Source organism: Poecilia reticulata, chromosome 7, assembly GCF_904066995.2.
Source record: "Poecilia reticulata chromosome 7, P_reticulata-male-v2, whole genome shotgun sequence".
Taxonomy (NCBI): domain Eukaryota; kingdom Metazoa; phylum Chordata; class Actinopteri; order Cyprinodontiformes; family Poeciliidae; genus Poecilia; species Poecilia reticulata.
This window is the reverse complement of record NC_088836.1, coordinates 25,540,981-25,562,128: the sequence shown is the minus strand read 5'-3', so window position 1 is coordinate 25,562,128 and position 21,148 is coordinate 25,540,981. Positions and strand designations below refer to the sequence as shown.

General features: G+C 41.8%; 1 protein-coding gene across 8 annotated transcripts in view; it reads right to left on the bottom strand.

Annotated features, from left to right (window-relative positions):
* Window positions 1-21,148, bottom strand: part of camta1a (calmodulin binding transcription activator 1a) — a 390,768-nt gene that overhangs the window by 64,690 nt on the left and 304,930 nt on the right. For all 8 annotated transcript variants that reach the window (XM_081609162.1, XM_008414292.3, XM_081609159.1 and 5 more), the window contains one exon: window positions 20,122-20,193. In XM_081609162.1, the coding sequence (XP_081465288.1) occupies window positions 20,122-20,193 (72 nt within the window). The remainder of the gene's footprint in view (window positions 1-20,121; window positions 20,194-21,148) is intronic.

Sequence of the window (21,148 nt, the reverse complement as noted above, 5' to 3'; positions counted from 1 at the left end):
GAGACAAAAGGTGTGATCTCTCACTTTAAGCTAAGAGCCAGACTTTTCTGTCAACTATAGAACAACATGTCATGATTGGTTACTGTCATTATTTAATACAGTTAGGATCCCAAAAAAACGCTTCCACACGCACAAGGCTCTGATGACATTATTGTGAGCTGACTGATCAGCGCTCCTTTTGGGTGCATGCATTTGTTTTTACTTCATTACAATTCCACTCATATTCTGTACAGCTGCAGCACAATGTGAGAACACAGGGAGGAGTTCAGGAACAATGCATAGAAGCAGAACCAGGCTTGGTTGGAACGGTCAGATTTTATTAGCAAAGATTTTCACCAATCATTTCGAGCCAAGTTGTTCTAAAACCCATTTACTTCAGTTAATACGACACATTAAGATGAACTTCAAGTCCCAATGGTTTTTCTTGCAGAACTGCCACTCCATCTGTACTCCCACCAAAAGTTATCGTCCTTTAGACCGTCTCACAACGAGCCACATCTTACCGCTAAACATTTTCCGTTTCTCTGCACCGATGTGCTGCAAATATCCTGTGGTGTTTTTTTTTTAAAGTTCAATACACATGAACACAATGTATATATTTAAAGTTATCCCACTCAGTCGTACATCAGTATTTTATGTACAGTAAATTACTATTATTCATGTTTTTGTTAATCTTGTTTTTTTATACATTATTTTACACTTATGGAAATCTTTGTGAACTAATGAACCTGTGAATTGCTCTTCTAACCTCACCATGTTGGCACCATGTTGCAGTATGATCTATATATGGGTTCAGCAATATTTACAATTCAAACAGCCAACCTGGTAAAAAAAAAAAAAAGTTTTTCTGGCATCATGGAAGCTACATAATCTTTAATAAAGATAAAAATATTCATTACCCTCAAAAATGTAGAATGAAAGATTGTTTTCATTCAATGAAGAAGTTTATTTCTGGACGTAAACACGAAGCAATTTTTAATTTAAACTGTAATTATTCATACCGCTTTTAGCAACTACACAATGAAAAACCTTTCTTGGTATTACATTAATCGAATCCTTCTTATAATTACTGAGAAGCTTATTGAATGTCTCCACTGGTAAATTTTACAATTCACCTGCAAAGAGTTCCAAACCTTTGAGGTTGGAATGCCTCCTTGCCATCACCCTAATCTTTAGTCTCCTCAACTGATTCTCCATTAGATTTATGTCAGAGGTTTGTCTTCTTCCACTCATGCGATTGCATACACAGTGTGCCCAGTTTTATCTGTGTGTGTTATATAGCAGACACTATTCCACTTAGGGATAAAGTTAGAAATGTATTCAAAAACAGGAATGTTATCTGGGTAAGCTGAAGAAGTCTGAGTTTTCCTTTTAGTGGAAAAAGTTTTTGAGACCAGCCTCCTGTGAGATCGTTGACCACAACACAAACAAAGCAGAATTACCAGATATGTTCTTTGGGGCGCTTTTGAAAAACTTTGGATTTTGTGAAATGTATCCTTTTGTTGCCCAGCTGTTGTTATTCCAGCAGTGTACATTTGTTAATGAAAAAATAAATAAATAAAAGAATACACCAGTGGATGGTGTTTTCAAAGGCCCTCAGGTCAGGGTTTACACAGAGAAACACAAATTCTTCACCCGATTTCAAATTCCCACTGCAGTTCCTTAAACACTCACTCAGAAATTTACAACTACAGGGTTACTCTCAAAGACATTCGTATCAGAAAAAGTCAGGTAAACTTCCCTGCAAGCCATGTTTCTAACAACATCTAATCCTTTGTGAGGCAAAACACATGGAGGACTGGAGTGCCGGCGTTAATCAGTCAGAGGAGAGCCAAATTGCAGCAACTACATTAAGCTGTTAAGCACACCACGTCTCCAAATTGTTGAAGGTGCCTTACTGAGATGAATGTTTCTTCTCATGAATAATACATCACACACATATTCACAGATGAAACCGGGCACACCTATGTTGTGTGTGCGAGCACGTGTGAACAGAAGAACACACAAAACCTCGCGTCCTTTCATTGACACAGCTTGACAGCTGAGCAGGATGGCGAATCGCAGAGTGGCAGAGTTCAACACTTTCTTCAGGCGGAGTAAAGTCCGGCATCAGCCGGCCTCCCAAGGCATCCCGCAGCAAAGCACCTCTCCACGTCTGTCAGTGTCAAGGCTGAGCTTATGAAATGTTTATGATTCAGGAACTGTAGATAAGATGGAGATTGATCTGGATCGAAAGGCAAATAAGACTGCCAAAACTCGGAGTCAGCTGAAAAGCAGGCAGGAAGAACGGAGCAGAGGAGGAGGAGAGGAGACTTAGAGGAAAAAATGCATTAATTCGGGGGTCTAGCCCTGAGAGAGCAAAGTAATAAATACTTCCTCTCAACTCGCTCTGTACTGGACTTACAGAACAAACGTTGACAGATCATCTCGATGAGCTGCTTGGTGCTGTTTGTCAGAGCGCATGTTTGAGCTTTTCCTTTGTTTGATTGCTGTCATACTTGACACATGCAGTTTGTGACGACTGGAAGTTTTATTCTTCTGTGACGTGTTTGGAAAGCAGCAGGTCGACAGCGCTGTTTTCACAAACAGCAGGCGAAATTCTCTGCCCAAGGAAGCTAAAGGTTTCGCTGCAATCTTTCTTTGTGGAGTTTCGTGTTCTCCTCATGGGCATGCAGGTTCTATCATGGCGCTCTGGCTTCCTCTCACAGTTCAAAGCATGCATGTTGGTCTCTCTAAATGGCCCCCAGTAGCGAGTGAAGTGATTTAGAGAGACCAACATGCATGATTTTTGGACTGGCAGAGCACTGCAAAAAAAATAAAAACTCCCCCACCAAATCTTACCAAGTTTTTTCATCTAGTTTCTATTGCAAATATTTTAGAACACTTGAAATAATACAAAACATTTCATTAATATATAGAAGCTTGTTTTAAATAAATAATTCCTTAATATTAATTAAATGTACTAGATCCACTCGCAGATAATTTCACATTTTTCCCCAGTTTGAAGTGAAATAATCTGCCAGTCGATCTAGTACATTTTCATCAATATTTCGGAAATATTCGACTTAAACCAAGCTGGTATATCTTACTGGAATGTTACTTGTAAGTTAGTTTTGACTTATCTCTAATGTATTAAGATATATGCACTACAAACTAGATAAGATACTTGGTAGGATTTGGTGTTAAAACCCACATGCATGAGGAAAACAAGAAAACTCCACGAAGTGCTTCAGTCTTTCTGATATTTGTTAAGTTTTGCAGAGCACAGCACCCTGAACACACTGTCTCCACACTGAAGCATAGTGATGGCAGCATTATGCCAAGGAGGCACTTTTCTCCGGCCTGTAAAATACAATGAAACACACAGAATTTTGGAATTTTAATGCAACAACGTTTAAGGGGCACGAACACTTCTGCACAGCTCTGCTTCTGTTTGAGAAGAACAATGAAGTAAGACTTTTTCAAAAGCAAACATGTCAGATAGAAGAGGCACATTTCCATAGCCACTTGTCTGAAGGAGATAATTGGACTTCAATTGAGAAAAAGGAGGACTTGACTGTCTTCAGAACCCCGGTGCCGGCACATCGGCTTTAATTTAAGGCCTCTAACAACCTAGCAGAATGAGGAGGGATGTCATCAAATGGAGCGTTTTTCAAAGGCCAGAAGTATGTGCATGCATGCATTCATTTGTGTATTTGTGTGTCTGCAGCTGGGCCAGATAGAGGGATAAGACCCTTTGATGAATCTCCCAGTGGCCCTGGCCAGCTTGCAGGAGCGGAACAGAGAAGAGGCCACCAGAGAGTTAGGGTCCAAGCTGTAGGGCTTGTTCTCTCCCTCCCGCTCCCAGTCAGCCTTCCCTTTACCTCCTCTGATCAATACTAGTTTCTAATCACTGAGGACAGCATGGTAGTCCCCTCGTTCTCTCATCTCCTCTCTCAGTTTTTCTTCTCACTTTTACAACCTCTGTCTCTACCACACTATTGCCAGCTAGCATAAATTAGATGCACTGGCTTTCTTTCCCTCTCTGTGCGTACTTGCCTATACGTGTCCCCCTTTTCAGCCAGGCGCTTCTCTGCCGGTGTTTTTCTGCATATTTGTGAAAGGGAATCAGTTAAAGTCTCTGTAAATGCACGAGCAGGCTTATACAAGGCTGCTAAAGTGTTTGCATGTGTCTGTGTGCAACAAGATAAGGGAATTTCCCTTAGAAAAGCAACACAAACATAAACCCCAGTGAATAATGTGCAGCATGCATAAACTTGAATAATAACACGTCCTCTCATTTTGGTGGCTTTATCCTAGTTATCTAATTGCCTATGTGTTTCCCCCCCCCCCTTTAATAAACTAATGAATGTTGTCGTGTGGAGGTCTGGAATCATATAGGCTGCTTTAAATCCCCCACACTGCATCAGAACAGCTGAATAATTTGTAGAAGAAATAATTACGGGGCAGAAGAGCAGGCATCAATCCTGGAACACCGACGGTGCCCTCGCTGGAAACTACCTCACCCATAAGCCAAGGCTCCATTAGGTATTGTCTGGGGCCTGCAGGCTAATTTGTTTGCATCAATAATACATTCAAAGGATTTATCTAACTTGCAAATGAGCGTTCGTTTACTGGTTCAAGAGGCAAGGAGGAGGGTAGGCAGCAGGAGAGTAGGTGTGAACAGCTGAAGCAGCTGGTTGGGGCTATCTGGGACGCAGTTAACTCTTTATGGGGCTACAGAATGGTGGTCCGTATTTAGCTGTTTGGTTATATTTAAATGTGTTTGCTTCTGACACTCAGCGGGAACAGCCACAGTTTATGTAGGGCAGGGACGGGGCCAGGTGTGAGCGGCCAGCACTTGGAACGACATTAGAAATGAACCGGAGTCCCACTGCAGTCACAACGCATTACCTGCTGCACCAAATGCTCTCTGATCAAACGCCAAAACGACGCAACGACAAAGACGAGCGCAGGTCCGTGTCTCTCTTAGAAGAAACCGGTGGGGACATTAGTTAGACACGGTGGGTTGTCTTCGGGGGACGTTTGGATCCCCTGGGGGTGGACCCCTTTGATCTCTCGGCTGTCGTTGGGCCGGGTTGGAAGGGTGAGGAGCAGGTCATAGCAGAACCGAGCGAGCAAGAGAGAAAAAGACCAGAGAGACAAGAGATTGGAGAGGAGGAAGGAAGCTGGCCACGAACATATGCTGCCTCTTGGTGCCAAGCCTCGCTGGCTCAGGCAACCCACACATACGCTGCACTGCTGCTGCTGTTAGCACTCAGGCCCTCTCCAACACATACACCATGGCACTACTTAGTCAAACAAAGCTGGAGAGATGACTCTGGAAAGAGACAGGGTCTCCCCAGTCTCAGCACTGCCAGGACAGGGTGGCAGAACACAGTCTGATCAAACACACACATACACACATGAATGAACAGAAAGAGAGCGCGAACGGTGGCTAACAATCCCAGAAATTTGTGACGACTCTGATGTTGGTCAACACACACAACACTGTTGAATAAACTGTGATATGAACTGAGAAACTTTTATAGGCTCCTAATATGCTGGTTTCTTTCACTTTGATGAATTATTGGTGCAGGCTGCGAAATATTAATTTGTTCATGCCAGACTTTAGAACTGAGCAATACAGTGGGAAATGAAAAATACATTTTGTGTGCTTTTTTTTTGCCTACTATGAACTTGAAATACAGTGGAATCATTACTTTCTGGTGTCTCGGGGTCTTACATTTCCAGACTGTGAGTCATCCTGTTGTTAAAATATCCAACACACGAGAAGTTTAGATTCTTACTTCAGCCACTGTTTGTGATGAAAAAATGATATGAATATATGTATACATATAGGTTGGAATGACGATGAGTGTATGCACAGTGGGCCTTGAACTTCTCCACATTTTACGTAAAAATCAGACACTGTTACTTTATTAGGATTTTATGTGATAGACCGTCATAATTTAATCTCTATAAAAAGTACATGGATCGGTTTTGTGAAGGCTGCAAAAAACAACCTTCAGTGTCGTTTTAACAGCTGTAGAAAAAGTTAAAAAGTAAAACAAAAAAGTTGGAGGAGTAGCAGAGATCCAAAGCTCAGACGGTGTTAATCTCAGCAATCACTTGTGAACAATGTGAAAGACTCCTCTGGTCGTATGAAGCTAAAATTTACCTGGAAACTATATGAAAAACGCTGCGTGGCAGGTCACTGCGACAAAGCGAGAAGTTAAATTGGTGTAAATACTTTTGCACGACCCCTTAAGACTCATGAAATTATGGGATGTTAATAATTTGTTGTATATTTTATAATTAACTGACTAAATGGTTGCACAGTGCCATTTAACTCAAATTAATCTGACTTTCAGGTTGCGTAATATATCTGTAAAATAATAACTGTAATGAACTGCTGCTTTGTGGCTGCGAGGGATCCGATGAAATCTTCCCTCTGAACGGCCTCCAAACAAAGCTCAACGCAGCTCCATACTGGGATTTAAATCAAGGGGATAAAGTGAGAACGCAAACCAAATCACATTCAATTTGCCTGCTGACACACGCAGACGTAACACAACTGGCACGCACAAACACCGATTTGTGTTCAGACTCCTCGCGAGCCCACTCGCATTGTAAACTCGCACAAGAATGCAGACGCACACAAACACCCGCAGACGCCGAGATATATGATAACAAATGCTTGTATAACACAAAAATCAAATTCAGGGTTCATCTTGCAATCTGAGCCTTGCAAACTCAATTCCGCTCGGCTGCCTGGGCACCGTGTGCTCCCCGGCTTTTCCATGTGAACGAATGGGGTCAGTATCGTCACATAAACATCAACCGTTGCTCTCGCTTCCCTCCTTCTCTCCTCCCCCTTCCCTCTGTGAATGGATGCTGAGCACTGGTGCATATCTACACAGGGATGGCAAGGGCACCAAGGAGAGAAAATCAATACTATATCTCACCACTAAGCACAATCCCAACCAAAAGCAGCTGGAGTTTGCAGGTTGCTCCATAAACTGGACGGCTTCATCTGCCTGGCCACTGTGTCGCTGGATTGCTACAGTAATGCACTACAGCACAAAGGCCTGGGCCAGAACCTGCCAGACACAGGTACACACACACACAGAAAAAAAAAAAAAAAGTACTCGCACATACACAGAGACAAACAGCATACTCCCAGGGGCTTGGGAATTGCAACAGCAATGAGAAAAACTCTCGAGAGGCAGGAGCAGAGTTGACAAATACACTCTCCTTCCGTCACATCCAAGGAAAAATACCTCTGGACCATTTAGCCCACCCTGACTGCGCCTGTGTACGGCCACATGTGCACACGCACACACACACGCATTTTCGCCGACAACTCACACGTATACATACAAACACAGAGACGGCCCCTGAAAATACCTGTTCTAAAAATAGCAGATGGGAAACAGAAGTGGGGCTATTATTATTGCACACACGTCCTGCCTGGTCCCACCAAGGAAGGGGAAGAGACTAATGATTTTCCTGGTGCAAGCAATTAAAAAACTATTTGTCACCTGCCAGGCCGCATATGACGTTAGGAGCCTTGGCAGAGGAGCAACGCCACGTAGAGGAAACACACGCACACACACACGCACGCTAAAGTGGGTTGCACCATAACGTGAGGTAGAGGGATAAAAGGACGTCTTGTGAAACAGGTAAAGCTCGAGAGTTCAACGAAAGCAGGCAGGAGGAGGAGAGGGGGATGAAGCAAGGATGGAGGAGACGAGTTTCATAAGAGGGGGACAGCGAGAGGGTGAAAGGCTGATTTATTTGGGCAGGTCAATACAGGCCAGTCAGAACCTCAGACAGCACACTGCCATCAGGAAGTCATGTAATATTTAAAACGCAGCCAGTAAAAGTCACTCTCCTGCTGCTCGGCTCCTGGCTAAAACAGAAATATATATTTTCCTGACTACTCTCAAATGTTAACAGCACAAACACAGAGAAAGTTCTCCCACATAACTGTAAATTATACTGGGTCTACATCCAACTTTTTTGGCCTCCTGAACAGAAAAAACATGAACTTTTTCTTACTGTGCTGCTAAAATCTCAGTTGAATATTTTTAGGAAAGAGAAAAAAAAACTGAAAGCTGTAAAAAAAATAAGGAGTTATATTTTGAAGAAAATCAACATTTTTGCAAAGCCTTGCAAAAGTGTTAATGCCCCTTGAACTTTTCATATCTTGCCATGGGACAACCACAAACTTGAGCATATTTTAGGGAGATCTTATGTGTAAGACAAACAGAAATCACAAAATACTTAGAAGGCTTAGCAAATTTTTATATATAAAATTTTGAATTTCAGCACTTTGTAGAGCTTTGTGTGTCTTTTTCAGCTTCCCACATTTCACAATTTAACAAATTATTTGCAGAACAGCTCAGTCTGAGTCAGACTGGATTTAGAGCATTTGTAAACATCGACTCTGTCTCAGATTCTCAGTTATGTAAAAGTCTGGGCCTTTCTAAAACATAAATACAGTTTCATCATTTCGTTGCAGCTCTGGGACATCGTCTAGTGGGAACGTCTCAGTCTCAGGTTTTTTGCTACCAGAATAATGCTGGATTTAACTCTTATTTAAAACCACAGCATGACGCTCCCACCACCATGTTTCACAGTGGGCATGGTGTACTCAGAGTATTACCATTACACAAGACATTTTGCATGGAGGCTACAAGCTACCTTCTTTAAATTTGTTGTGTCCTCAACATGACTTGTAGCAACTTGCAAATGGGAATCCTCACTGACCCTGGTTTCCTAGCTGTGGAGAAATGTGGAAACCTTTTCCTGTGCATGTTTTAAAGATGTCCTCTCTGCTAGAATCTCTGTATTAGGTTGTATATTTGGCAAACAGAAAAATAAAACAGCATTAGCAGAATTTTCGACAAAGTCTGTTGAGAACCCAAAATGATTTTCACTGTTGCTCTGCTGCGCCCCGTTGAAGTGCGGCGGGAGTCGGATTTATCATCTGCACAACGCACGAGGGTTAGGATTCCACACGAGGGGCGCTGAGGCTGTCTAAAACAGCCCACAATTTATAAAGAAATGCACCATGATTCTGCTGCACCAGACCAATATTCAGCTCTGGGGCACTGAAAAGAAAACAAAAACTATATAAATTCATAAAGTGCGAGGAGCGTCCTGAATATTGTTAAAGCGCTCCGGTTCAGAGACGCTCCCTGATCTGGCTTCAAGTGGCCGCCCGGCCGCAGTAATTTACGAGGCAGCTCGTTAACACCGGGTGATTTGCGCTGCTCATTTGCTCCTGCTCATCTCGACCAAATGATATCATCTTCTACTTCTAATCTTCTAATTCTAATCGCCGTTCTCTGAGCGCCCCCGCCACCTCTTGTTTTCCTCCCCTCCCGCCATATCACTTCTCCCAACCTCTAGCTTCCTCTCTCTCTCTCCTCCTCCTCCTCGCTGGCTTGCGTGGGCGTATTTTGAGACGGGGGAGAGCAGACGGAGATGGGAGCAGAGCCGTTCCACTGAAGTGTGCGCACGCGTTTGCATTCGGTATGGCGTGTACTCCCTTCAAAAAAAAAAAAAGACTAAAAGAAGTGTGGTTTGACTCTGAAGGCTGAACGTGTGCTCACAGTTACTTTTTCCACCACCCCTGCTGAGAGAGGAGTGCGGGTCAAAAAGGAGAGAGTGTTTTTTTCTTTATTTTTCTTTTTGAAACTTGCAGAGAGGAGATAGCTCGGTAATGTAGAGGAGATAAGTCTGGTTTTGCAAAATAGAGACAGATGGAGAGGTGGGATGGGGGTGGGTTGACCAGGAGAAAGGGTAAAGAGAAAGCGTCAACCAGCAGCAAAAGCAGCAAGTATTGCAGTTTTAAATCGAAGACAGTGTTTTGGAATCATAATGAAAAACTGCGGAGCCCTGCTGGACTTCACTCTCACTTCAGCTACTAAATTGATTGAACCACATTGGCGGAATTTTATTTTTTTTTCTTATCTTATATCATTCGTATATCTCTTTATCTGTAATCCAGAGAGAAATCAGCCTCTTTCAAAGCAAAACGAAACAAGCCTCCCCCAGAGACACAGATTTTCACAATGAAAATTGCCAATTATAGAAATTTCAATCAGAGCTGTGTTAAAGTGGTGGCTGGTTAAAGGGGAATTGAGATCGATAACTGACTGAATGCAGAGTGGCTTCAACGACTCGAGTCTCGCATCAAAGGGAGCTTTCATACCAACTCCTCTCTGCTCATCTTAATTGTTGCCCAACACTTCCCCGTCTCCCACCCTCACCTCCATCCCGCCTTTCCCTGCCTCATCCGTCCCTCACATCCAAGTGATTGTGTCGGTATGTCGGGCCTCATCCACGACTAATTGGGGCTCAGAGGAGTAATCAGGGCAGGACAAATCAGACAGTTCTGGTCATTAGCTGTGACCAGTGTTCTCTGGGAAGCTGGGAGACACGTGCGCGGCTCTGCCATCACGCCTGAGCCTGCAGAAATGACACAGGCGGACTAAAGGCTGGACGTGAGTAGGAAGCGGCGCAGGTTTGTGACACTGATTTTTCGTTGCTTCTTGACACGCACCGAGATAAATAAAACAAAAGTAAAGGCCCGGTAGAGAGTGAGAGGAAAGAAAAAACAGTGATATTTTCTCACAAAATATTCAACACATAAGATTTTAAGTGTCAAATCAACGTTAATCAGAGCATGATTGTAGCAAGAAAGACTTTTAAATTGTTTTATATTAGAAAAAACGAGAAGTGTGGCTTGCCACTTTACTTTGAGTATATAAATGTAGAGTAAATGAAACCAATTGTTATCCAAAGTCAGCTAATGACTTAATAGACTATAACTCTGTGTAGATTTTCTCAGAGTAAAAGTGCATTCAGAAGACATATTTTCTGAATTGCTGGTTGGGAAACCAACAAGGAAATCAAATTCACCATCCAGCCCCAAGTTCAGGGTTTTACATCTCATCTAAGCACATAAAATACAGCAAATATAAACTATTTACTCACACTTTTGATTGTCTGAATCTGACTAAAACAGTGGCACACATCACTAGTGTAGTGAAAACCCATTAAAGACCATGTTCCTTTAGCGTTTGAAGTCATTAAATAGAGGAAAATACGTTGATATTTTAATTTAATGGTGATAGATTTTAAAAAAAAATATCTCACTGATTTTCTGATGTGCAACTAACATCATGTGTCTTTTCTTCAGCTCCCAAGACAAATCAAACATTAAGACGGTTTGGCTTTCCAGTCAAATGTGACCAATATGTGTGCCAGTCATGTTACCATGATCACACCATTCCCACAGTGAAACACAGGGATGGTAGGATGATGCTGTGGGCGTGCTCGTCTTTAGTAAGAACAGAGAAGCTGTAACTGACAGTAAAAGTTGGTTGTAAAAAGTACTGGCTTTAGGATGACTGGAGTCAGACATACATAATTTTCAGAGTAAGAAATTTTGAAAACCATGTTTCAGTTTTGTTCTACTTCACAAATATATAATATATCCCCAGTTATTTCAATAAAATAAACTCACAAAATGTGGAAAATTTCAGGAGAATTAATCTTTATATATATATATATATATATATATATATATATATATATATATATATATATATATATATATAATTTGAACAAAATATTATACTTGATTTATTTATTTTTTTACTTTTACAGTCGATCTGATCTCAGACATGTGATTTCAGCTCTGCATCCATTTGATCTTACCCGTAAACCCAAAGCAGAGACGAACACCATGTAAAGTATTGGGGTCAATAACAATATTGAAGTCACAAAATGTAAACATGTCGATGTCTCCTCTTTCTGAGAGCGGGAGCAGGACTCTGGAGCAGGATGAATGTCAATTCGCCTTGCTGGTAGAGCCTTAACCTTTCAGGAGAGCTGAATTATTTAAGCACCACATACCTGTTGTGGGACTCCGTTTCTCCATCTGGACCGAGGCCGGTTAGGAGGCTGCACGAGCCTTTGGCCACGCAAGCCTCCTTGGCTGCAGAGGGAAAATGGCAAGACAAATGCGGCGGGGGATTTGTGATAATTGGCCGTGCTGGTGGGCCAGGCAACAAGCCTACAGAAAAGGTCGCGGGCACTAAGGAACAGATCAGGCTGCCACAAAGAGAGAAGGCTCAGCGTGCCTCCAGAGGTTTGCTCAACTTCTCTCTCGGTCATTGTATCGAAAGAGGGCGCATCAGCTGGGGGGCTCGCAATTAAGCAGGAGAGTGACCTTCTGTTTGTTTGGAAGACAGAAGCCTCAAAGTCACTGTTTCTGAGTAGAAACCAACTTAAAACTGGCATAATCTATTTAAAAGTGCTCAGAGAGGAATTAAAAAAGAAGAAAAAAACTACATGTAGCTATAGCGGGTGGAAACGGGGTAACGTTTGCATGATGGCACAAAAGGAGAGGAAGAGGGAGACAGTGGAGCCACGGGGAAGTGGCTCACACCCCAACGTGCTCCTGAAACAGCTGTTCTCCTCATGGTGGAGAGAGAAGGGGATGCCAAGAGGAGCGTGGTGCTGAGAGCCTCCATGGTCTCCCGCCGTAGTGAGCTCCAAAGTCTGATACACAAAGACAAGGAGGTGCACACGCTGACAGGTAGGCACACACACGCACACACACACACGCACACACACTCTCCCAATGCAGGTGATGCCACCTATTCTTGCTCAGTCCAGCATCGAGGTTCTGAATTTAGCAGTAACGTTGGCTAAAGTCAAATTCATACACTATGAATCTGAACTCCGACTCCGTCGAGGCGCATTTCCATTTGATACAAACAACAGCCTGCATAGCTAAAGGCAATTATATTTCTACAGCCTCCGTTTGCCCCGAGGTTGCAGACAGCCAGTCAGAACCTCACCAGGCTTTACCGGCTCTCCACCCGCTCAGTGAAATCAACAGAATGGTGCCCGGGCTCATCCATGATTTATCTCGGTGAAATATTCATTATGTTGCCTTGCATAGTCTGGACGCATCTGATGTGCATCTGGACCTGACAGCTCTGCTCCGTCATCACACATCACCTGAACCGTTCTGAGTCAGGCACCTGTCTTCCAGCGCTCGGCGCAGAAGCAACTCAACTGAGCTGAAAGAATAGAGGGCTCTGATAGATATAAAATATCCATCTGTCTGCCTTTAGCCTGCAGGCACGGGCCGCTGTGGATATCCTGCCCGCGCACCTTAACGATGGACCCGCACAGCAGAGCGGCTTCTCAACATTTCTCATTCAATTAGGCAGACGAGAGAGGCCTCCGTCTTTACTAGAGCCGAGGCGTGAAGCATGATGAGAACACGTGTTGGTCCCTGTACATGATCTGCCGGCTGCACTGGCTTCAGGTAGTTTGATAAAGTAATACAGCCTAAAAGTAAAAAAAAAAAAAGGAGAGGAGAGGAGAAAGTGAACAGTGCTTCAGCACCACGGACAGCTCAGCTCAGCTTAAAGCGCTAAGGGCTCTCCTTAATCGCAAAGTTATCATTCTGCCTGTCCAATTAGGTAACCTTTGAATTAGTCTATAAATTAAAATTGCTGAAATATTGTCTAATAGTGCCGAAATGATCAGGGGGACAACAGTGACAAGTCATTTTCCAACATAACACTAATTCAAGTAGTTCCAAAGTCATTATAGTCCGAAGGACTAATGTAATAGGAAAAATGTAACTGCGGTGAATGATGGTATTAATAATGTATTCATGTGAGACAGAGACTAGAGCAAAGTGGCCTAAGCTGCGAGGGGTAAGAGGGAGAAAGTGATAGCTCTGAAGAAACAAGGTCGTCAGCATTCCCTCCTGCCTTACGAGTCATTTCATTATCTCGCTCCTCTCTCCTCCTCTTTAAAAGTGGGGAAAGCGGGGAGAGGCTATTGACCCCTCTCTGTGTTTGAGTCAGGCTGCGGGACAAATGAAGTTTTCCCTCAGACCCCCTCCGTAATCATATCATAATTATCCCCCACCTCCGTGGCCCCGCGGGCCAGCACAAAACTCCACTGTCTGATTTGATGGAGAGCCACAAGCGGGAAATTACATTCGATTAGCACTAAACAAGAGAAAGGGACAATCGAATCAATCAGCAGCACCTGGACGGACGGGGTTTTTTTTCCCTTTACCTGCGATCCCGATAAATCACAACATCATCAAAAAGTTAATATGTCATTAATATCAATTAAGAATGTAAACTCTAACAGATTGATTACACACAGACTGATACATTTCAAGAATTTAAGGAAACTCAAATATCTGTTTCTCAAAAAATGTGAATATTACATAAAACAGTAAAAAAAACAAGTTTTAATGTCAAATTCCAGCCTTGCTTCAGACTCCTTTAACGGTGAATGTTAGCTCCGGTGCTTCAGCGCCTCTTTCTACAAGGTTTTTTCCTAACGCACAACTATTTATATACGTAGATCCAGCACTCTGAACAGCCGGCTTGTTTGGAAATCGACCTCATAGTTTATCCTCCTTGTAGACGGTGTCACTGACTGTCTGTCACAACTTGGACATAATATTACATGTCCATGTAAAAATTACCTTCTGTGGTTTTATGCAATATCATATTAGAAACATTTTTTTAATTTTTTGTAAATAAGCACTTAAACTATATCACTGTGTGTAATAAATCTACTTATATAGAAAGCTTGTCTTTTAGAATTGAATTTCTGAAGTAAATTAACTCTTTTCGGTTGTTCTGCACCTGAATATTTAATACCTTCCTGTTTAAAAGTAGCTTTTTATGCACATTACAGCTTTAAATTTGTATATTTAAAGATAAAATATATGATTTTTTACGATGTTGACTTTATTTAAGAGCGATCTGCAGAGGCCCACTTCTAAGCAGCCATTTGGATTCATTCTTTGTAACCCCAGGTAACTGCGGTGGCTCTTTTTTCCCCCACTCTTAGTCATTTGCTGGAATGGGCCAGACATTCTGAAGGGGTCTAATGCCATCGGGAGGTGGAAGTGGTGCGGGGGGGGGGATGGAGGGATGAGCAGATTGAGAGTGAGAGGTGAAAAGAACATAAGAAAATGAACGGGCTGAGAGGAGACCCCCCTCGCAGGTCTTTATTCCTGTCCCCTGTCTCATTACCCAGGCTTTGACTCAATAAAGAGTGGATAAGGAGTGGATAAAGAGGCACACACACCCCTGGTTAACCGCCCCTCCCTTGATCCATAGAATACTTTTTCCTAACTTCCCTCTGTCCGTCCTGTTTCTCCATTCTTTACATACTTTTTTCCTTCAATCTTTAAAATCTACCTCCCTAACTCTCCTTCCTTTGTGTTTTTTTTTCCAGGCTAACTTTTTGAAAGTTAAGTCCATGTGACTCTCCCATTCACAGCCTGCCTCTACCCTCTCTGTCCTCTGCGTTCCCTCCCTGTCGGTGCTGTGTAATAGGAGTTATTTTCATCCCTTTCTCTCTGTGACTGCCGGATGGCTGAATATTTACATTTTTCACTCACTGCTGACCTTTCCCTGTTGCCGCTCTGGGAGCTCCAGTCTCCTTGCCGCTCTGATGTTGACAGACTACTGCCTGCAAATCTCATATGGACACAGCAAATGGTACACAGGGACTTAGGAACAGTGCGGGTTCAGAGCTCCGAGGAATATGGAAAAAGAGAGAGAGCGAGGGGGAAAAAAAGAGACTGTAGCTGAGGAGAGTGGTAGAGGTGTCCAGCTGCAGGAATCTGCACCTCCAGTATGAAAACTACTGGGCTTCTTGTTCCTGGCACACATCGCCTGAACGCAGATGTAAGTCAGGCTTTTCTAGAAAGCAACACACCGAAGAAAATGCTTGTTTGGGAGATTTTATTTGGCAGCAGAAGTTGCTTTTGTCTTTAAATAAATAGCTGTGCACATATGCAGCAACTCCGGGATTTGGGACATACATAGGAAGATTTACTAAGCAGTGAGGGAGGCGAGAGCCAAGGATTCACGAAGCAGTTTCTATCTGATCCTGCATGGGAGTTGGAGGAAAACAATCTAAGCAAACTCTTCAAACTTTAATGATTGCATGCGCGCATTTTTGTCTAACAGTGAAAGGTTGAAAATGAAGGATGTAGTGAGTGACCCAGAGTGACCCCAACGTTTGTTGCACAGGGTGTGAAAGTGTTTTTTTTTTTTGAGTGTCTGAATGTCCCTGTGCAGTTTGTGTAAAACACAGCTTTGACTTGGCTCCCTGTAAAACGGCTCCTGTTACGTCTCTCCAGAATGAACTAAACAGCAGGTTCACATGTTTTCAAATTGTAAAATAATATTTTCATTCTCAGATTTGAGCTGACAACTACATTTTCCACTGTTACCCTGAGAAAATATATATTTTTTTCACATTACTGTTACGTGTTTTTAATGGGAAAATGAAGTGCGAGAAATCTGAACGCGATTTGATGTTTGTAGTGTTTTGTCGGCACAGTGACACACCTTGAACTTTTCTCACATTTGATCAAATTGTAACCATAACTTCCATGTATGTCAGTGGAATTTAATGAGACACATCAAAGCAAATACATGTGAAGTAGAAAGAACATTTTCAGTTTACAGGCAAAAATCTGTGTTTATTTTCTCCTGCCCTATTTACTTTGAAACTCCAAAATAAAATCTTGCATTTAGGCAACTAATTGTCTAAATAATTAGTATGCAATTTAATTCCATAGTAAACACAGCTGTTCTATGAATGGCCATTAAGTTGTTAAAGTGCTTTAATCAACAAATGTAAGGAACAGAAGACGACGTATCAGGGATGCGGAGAAGGTTATAGGGCAATAAATTAATATCAAACTGCTCCAAACCTTGGAGGACATGACTGTCCACCTAAAACAGGCAGGAGAGGAGCAGCCGAGAGCCCTATAGTAACTCTGGAGGAGTTGGTGCATAAAGCCCAAATGGGAGAATCTGTTGATAGAACAGGTGTTGGACGCAATCCACAAATCTGGTCTTTTTACCTGTTTTATACAGAATGAGCAAAAGTTAGTTGAAAATGACATAAAAAAACCAGACTGCTGAAACTGCAGCAAAGAAAGTGAATCTGTTTATAAAATCCCATACAAAAGCTTTAAAGTTGAAGGTTGTAATGAGACAAAATATGAAACGCTTCAACGGCTGTAAATGTTACGCCACAGAACCGGGTATTTAAATTTGTGAAGGAAAATTAAAACTCTAAATTTTAATTCACAATCGTCATCAGGGCACCACAGCTAATTATACAGGTAGAAATGTAAGAGAGTTAAAAGAACGGAATGTTTTCTTTAGAAGATCACTTAACAACCTTTCCAATAAATAAAGCTAGATTACTTTTTAATAATATGCTGAAAGTATAATCAAGTGGGTACATGTATAATAAAGAGGGGAAAAAAATGCATAATTAGTTTTGCACAGTGAAATAAGAAAAGCTTGGTAGGAGACCACACAGCACGAAAGAGGGGCTTGTGAAGTTTGGTCTGCTGTTGTTACTCTGATTATTGTTTTTATGATAATGTGGATTTTCTTCTTTGATCATTTTCCCTTTAAAGTAACGCTATGTATAATCCAATTTTGAATAAACAACAAAATAAAAATAGTTAGTTTAAACACAAATTTTATTTACTTTTGGATAAAATTTGCGCATCACAAGAAAACACCCACCATTCAAAACAACACCTATTTTTTTCCCCTCATCAAGAAACCTATTGAGAGGCATAAGAAAAAGTGTTTTGTTTCCAATTCACACAAACACTATTATAAGATTTTGATTATATGTCCTCAGTTTAGTCTGAATGGTAGTTTTGCCCTGCATTTGTAAAAGCAATGACAAATCGTTTTTCTGTGAAAACCTGTGTTCCTGAGCCAGCGCTGTAATTTCCACTACAAAATCAGGTCCCTTTTTAATGCAGTGCTGCCTGAAGGCGAGAAAATCACAACCATGCAGCATTGTTGTGTGGCTTTTTTTATTTATTTTATTTTTTATCTTTTCCCTTGTGTATTGAGATTTCCCTGGGTACTCTGAATTTTTTATGAATTGCTGAAACATAGATATTGAAATTCCTCACTTCTTTGCTATTTTACATTGGGAACATTTATCTTAAATTTTGTGGACGTCCTCATTTGTTCAGCCACATGCATGTTGTTTCTCCATCTAGGATCCACAGTTTGATCTGTTTCACATTTTATCACATTACAAATAAAACTAATAGTTTATGTGATGGAAATGCATTTCTATTTCCCCCATGCTTCACCTGAAAATAACTTAAACACAGATTGAATTAAGAACATTAAGGAGTAAAACTTCACTCTTAAATAGATTTAGACCTGGTGTTTGAGTGTTAAATTTCCACCATATACATCTGGCATCTGACCTTTATAGCTACATTTTTATCTTAGACCAGAGCTCTGTTGTGTCCCCTTCGCAAGCAGAATTTTTGTGTTTCTTTCAACAATGACCTTCGTTTTGCCACACTGTCAACAGATTTGAACACCAGAAATGTGAGTTAATCCAGAGTTACCACGGCTCTCCAGGCAGCTTCTCTGTTTAGTGCTCTCCTTGCCTGACCTGTCAGATTATGTGGACGGCTGTGGCTCGACGGGTTTGCTGTTGCAAAAAACAAAAAAAAAAACGCTTTCCATTTTTATATAATGGATTGAACAGTGTTCTGCCAAATACAAACTCATATTTTTTTGTGTAAAAGAAAAAAAAAACCTGAAAAACCCCCCATGTGTTAACCCCATCATGCATGAATTATTATCCTTTGTGTCAGATTTTTTTCGAATTTTTTTTTTATTTTCTAGAGGCATAAAAAAAAGGTGGGAAAAAAACATTTTGTAAAAAGATTTATTTATTTTATTTATTTTTTTAGGTGACTAATTGTAATTTTCTCCAAATACAAAGTTGTTATTTCAGTAGTATTGTTCTCTAGGGGTTATCTGATGTCACAATATTTCTTTTACCTGCCAGGGTCGTCTACAGTAGAAGGAGGGACCGGGTCGGTTGGCATGCGCTTTTTTGTCTGTCAGCCATATTGGATTAAACAAAAATAATTTCTTGCATTTGCAGCTGATCGCCAGAAGTTGATAGTGTATTTTATGATGCATTAGTGTCCACTTCAGTGGTCTGTGTGCATGTATAGCATAAAAATCCACAAGAAGCACAAGAAGATGGCTTTTAGATAGCTGTCCACTGTAGTGACCACTACGCATGAAAGGGTTAAAGCTACACAAAATTTTTATGCCATTGTTAAATGTTATTGAAACATTTCACTTGCTCTTCTTTTTTTTATAATCACTTCCCCCCCATAACTACAAAGCTTTAGCAACACAGTCATTAACACTTTACATCAGGAGCAGCTTGCCAAATATATTGATTAGTGAATTAATAGCCTTTAAAAATATAATAGTATTCAACATATTCCATTAAAGCAATCGTTTTCGGTTGTGATTTTGTACACATTGCTGCATTGTGCCGCTCTGGTCGATCACAATAAAATATAGCGAATTTGCTGATTGTAATGTGACAGAACAAGAAAAACTCGAAAGGGTCTGAACACTTTTGAAAGGCACTAGATAGACATCGAAAGTCTGGGAGACCCATTGGCTCCATAAACTCCTATTCTTGGTGAATGCGCTTATACACTCTTAAACCTGTGTGTGTCAATGGCTGTATCATGCACCCGCCAACTGTAATGGCTGCCATGCAAAGGGGAGAACGATGAGATGTATTGGGGAAGGTGATCAAAGGGCTGCTATTTACAACCACTCTCAGGTTGCAGACTTGACGACCAACGGTAAGCACACTGTACTGTACAGGGAAGCTCTTCCATCAGGCTTTTACTGCCCATCACCGCAGCTGTTAGGCAGGGGAGATGGCAAAGCTTTTAGCGGACTGAGATACCGTCCTGCTGGACGGCTTGTATGGGCAATGCCATCAGAAAAGAGAATGACTGGGAAAGATAAGGGAAATGGAGGCCGGGGAGGGAAAAGGGAAGGAAGGGAGAGGGAGGTGGAGAAGGAATAAGTTGATGCCTGCCTGCTGGCTGTCAAAGGTAAACGCTTCGGCTTAATAGAAACTGATATCCGGCGACTCATTCAGGATTTTGTGGATGAGGGAGGGAGGGGAGAGTCTGGGAGTTAAATAAAGCAGGAGAAGAGGAGGAGTCCTTACCTGGAGCAGCCAGTAGCACCTGCGGTGGAAGGTGGGGATGATAGAGGAGTGGACATAGCAGCCATACAGACACTGAAAGGAGGGCAGAAAAAAGGAGAAAGGGGGACAGAAAAAAAGTGCATTACATTACAGGTAGAAGAAGGCAAAGGTTTGACCTCTCAGCCGACCGTGACACCTGTGATTTTTGAACCTGCAACCTTTTCCCTCTACTTCATAACTCCCACTAGAACCATTGTTCTTGAAAACAAAGGCAATGACCTCGAGGCAGACAGGGGGTGATATTCACCGGTGAACTCCTCACTACCTGCTCCTGACTCCAATATTTTCTTTTTCTTCATCCACTTATAACCAGCACTTCCCCTTTAATGAGCTTTGTGTTGCGGTGACTTGTTATAAAGAACTTTGTTTCCAAAATAGTAATTACAAGGTCAGATATCTTGTAGGTAGAGATGCATGAAACCCTTACAAAAGTTGTTTCTTTTTTTTTTCTTTTTCTTTTTGTTCTATCTGCACAAGGATACGATGATGTTTACGAGCCGAAGGTGTTGGCAGGTACTGTCAGCTTCCACCCAAAAGCTGGATCGTGTCATTATTTTTCGGTTGTCTCTGTCAAAGCTACAAAAATCATTATTGTCCTTTGTAAACTTTGCACCAGCAGCAGAATGCTTTCAACCACGGAAAAATACAACATCTAATTTATGGAAGCGTCTAACACGGCAGCACAGCAGCAATGTCGTGGCGAGGCATTAAACATACAAGATCTGAAGAAGCTTGTCCCCGCCTGTGCCTTGTCGGGTTTGAGGATGTGCAACATTTGCAGCGATGCAGCATGACTTGTTGTGGATGCCCCAGTAAAGTTAATTATTGTTCAAATAAAGTAAAGTCAAGTTAAAGTTGGACTTGCTAGATGATTGCGCTCATCAGCATGCATACCATGTGAGCTTTTGCCTTTTAATGATGCGCTTGAACCATTCTTTCTTTCAAGAGAGGAATGGATATGCGGCGCACAACATTTCAAAGTTGTCAC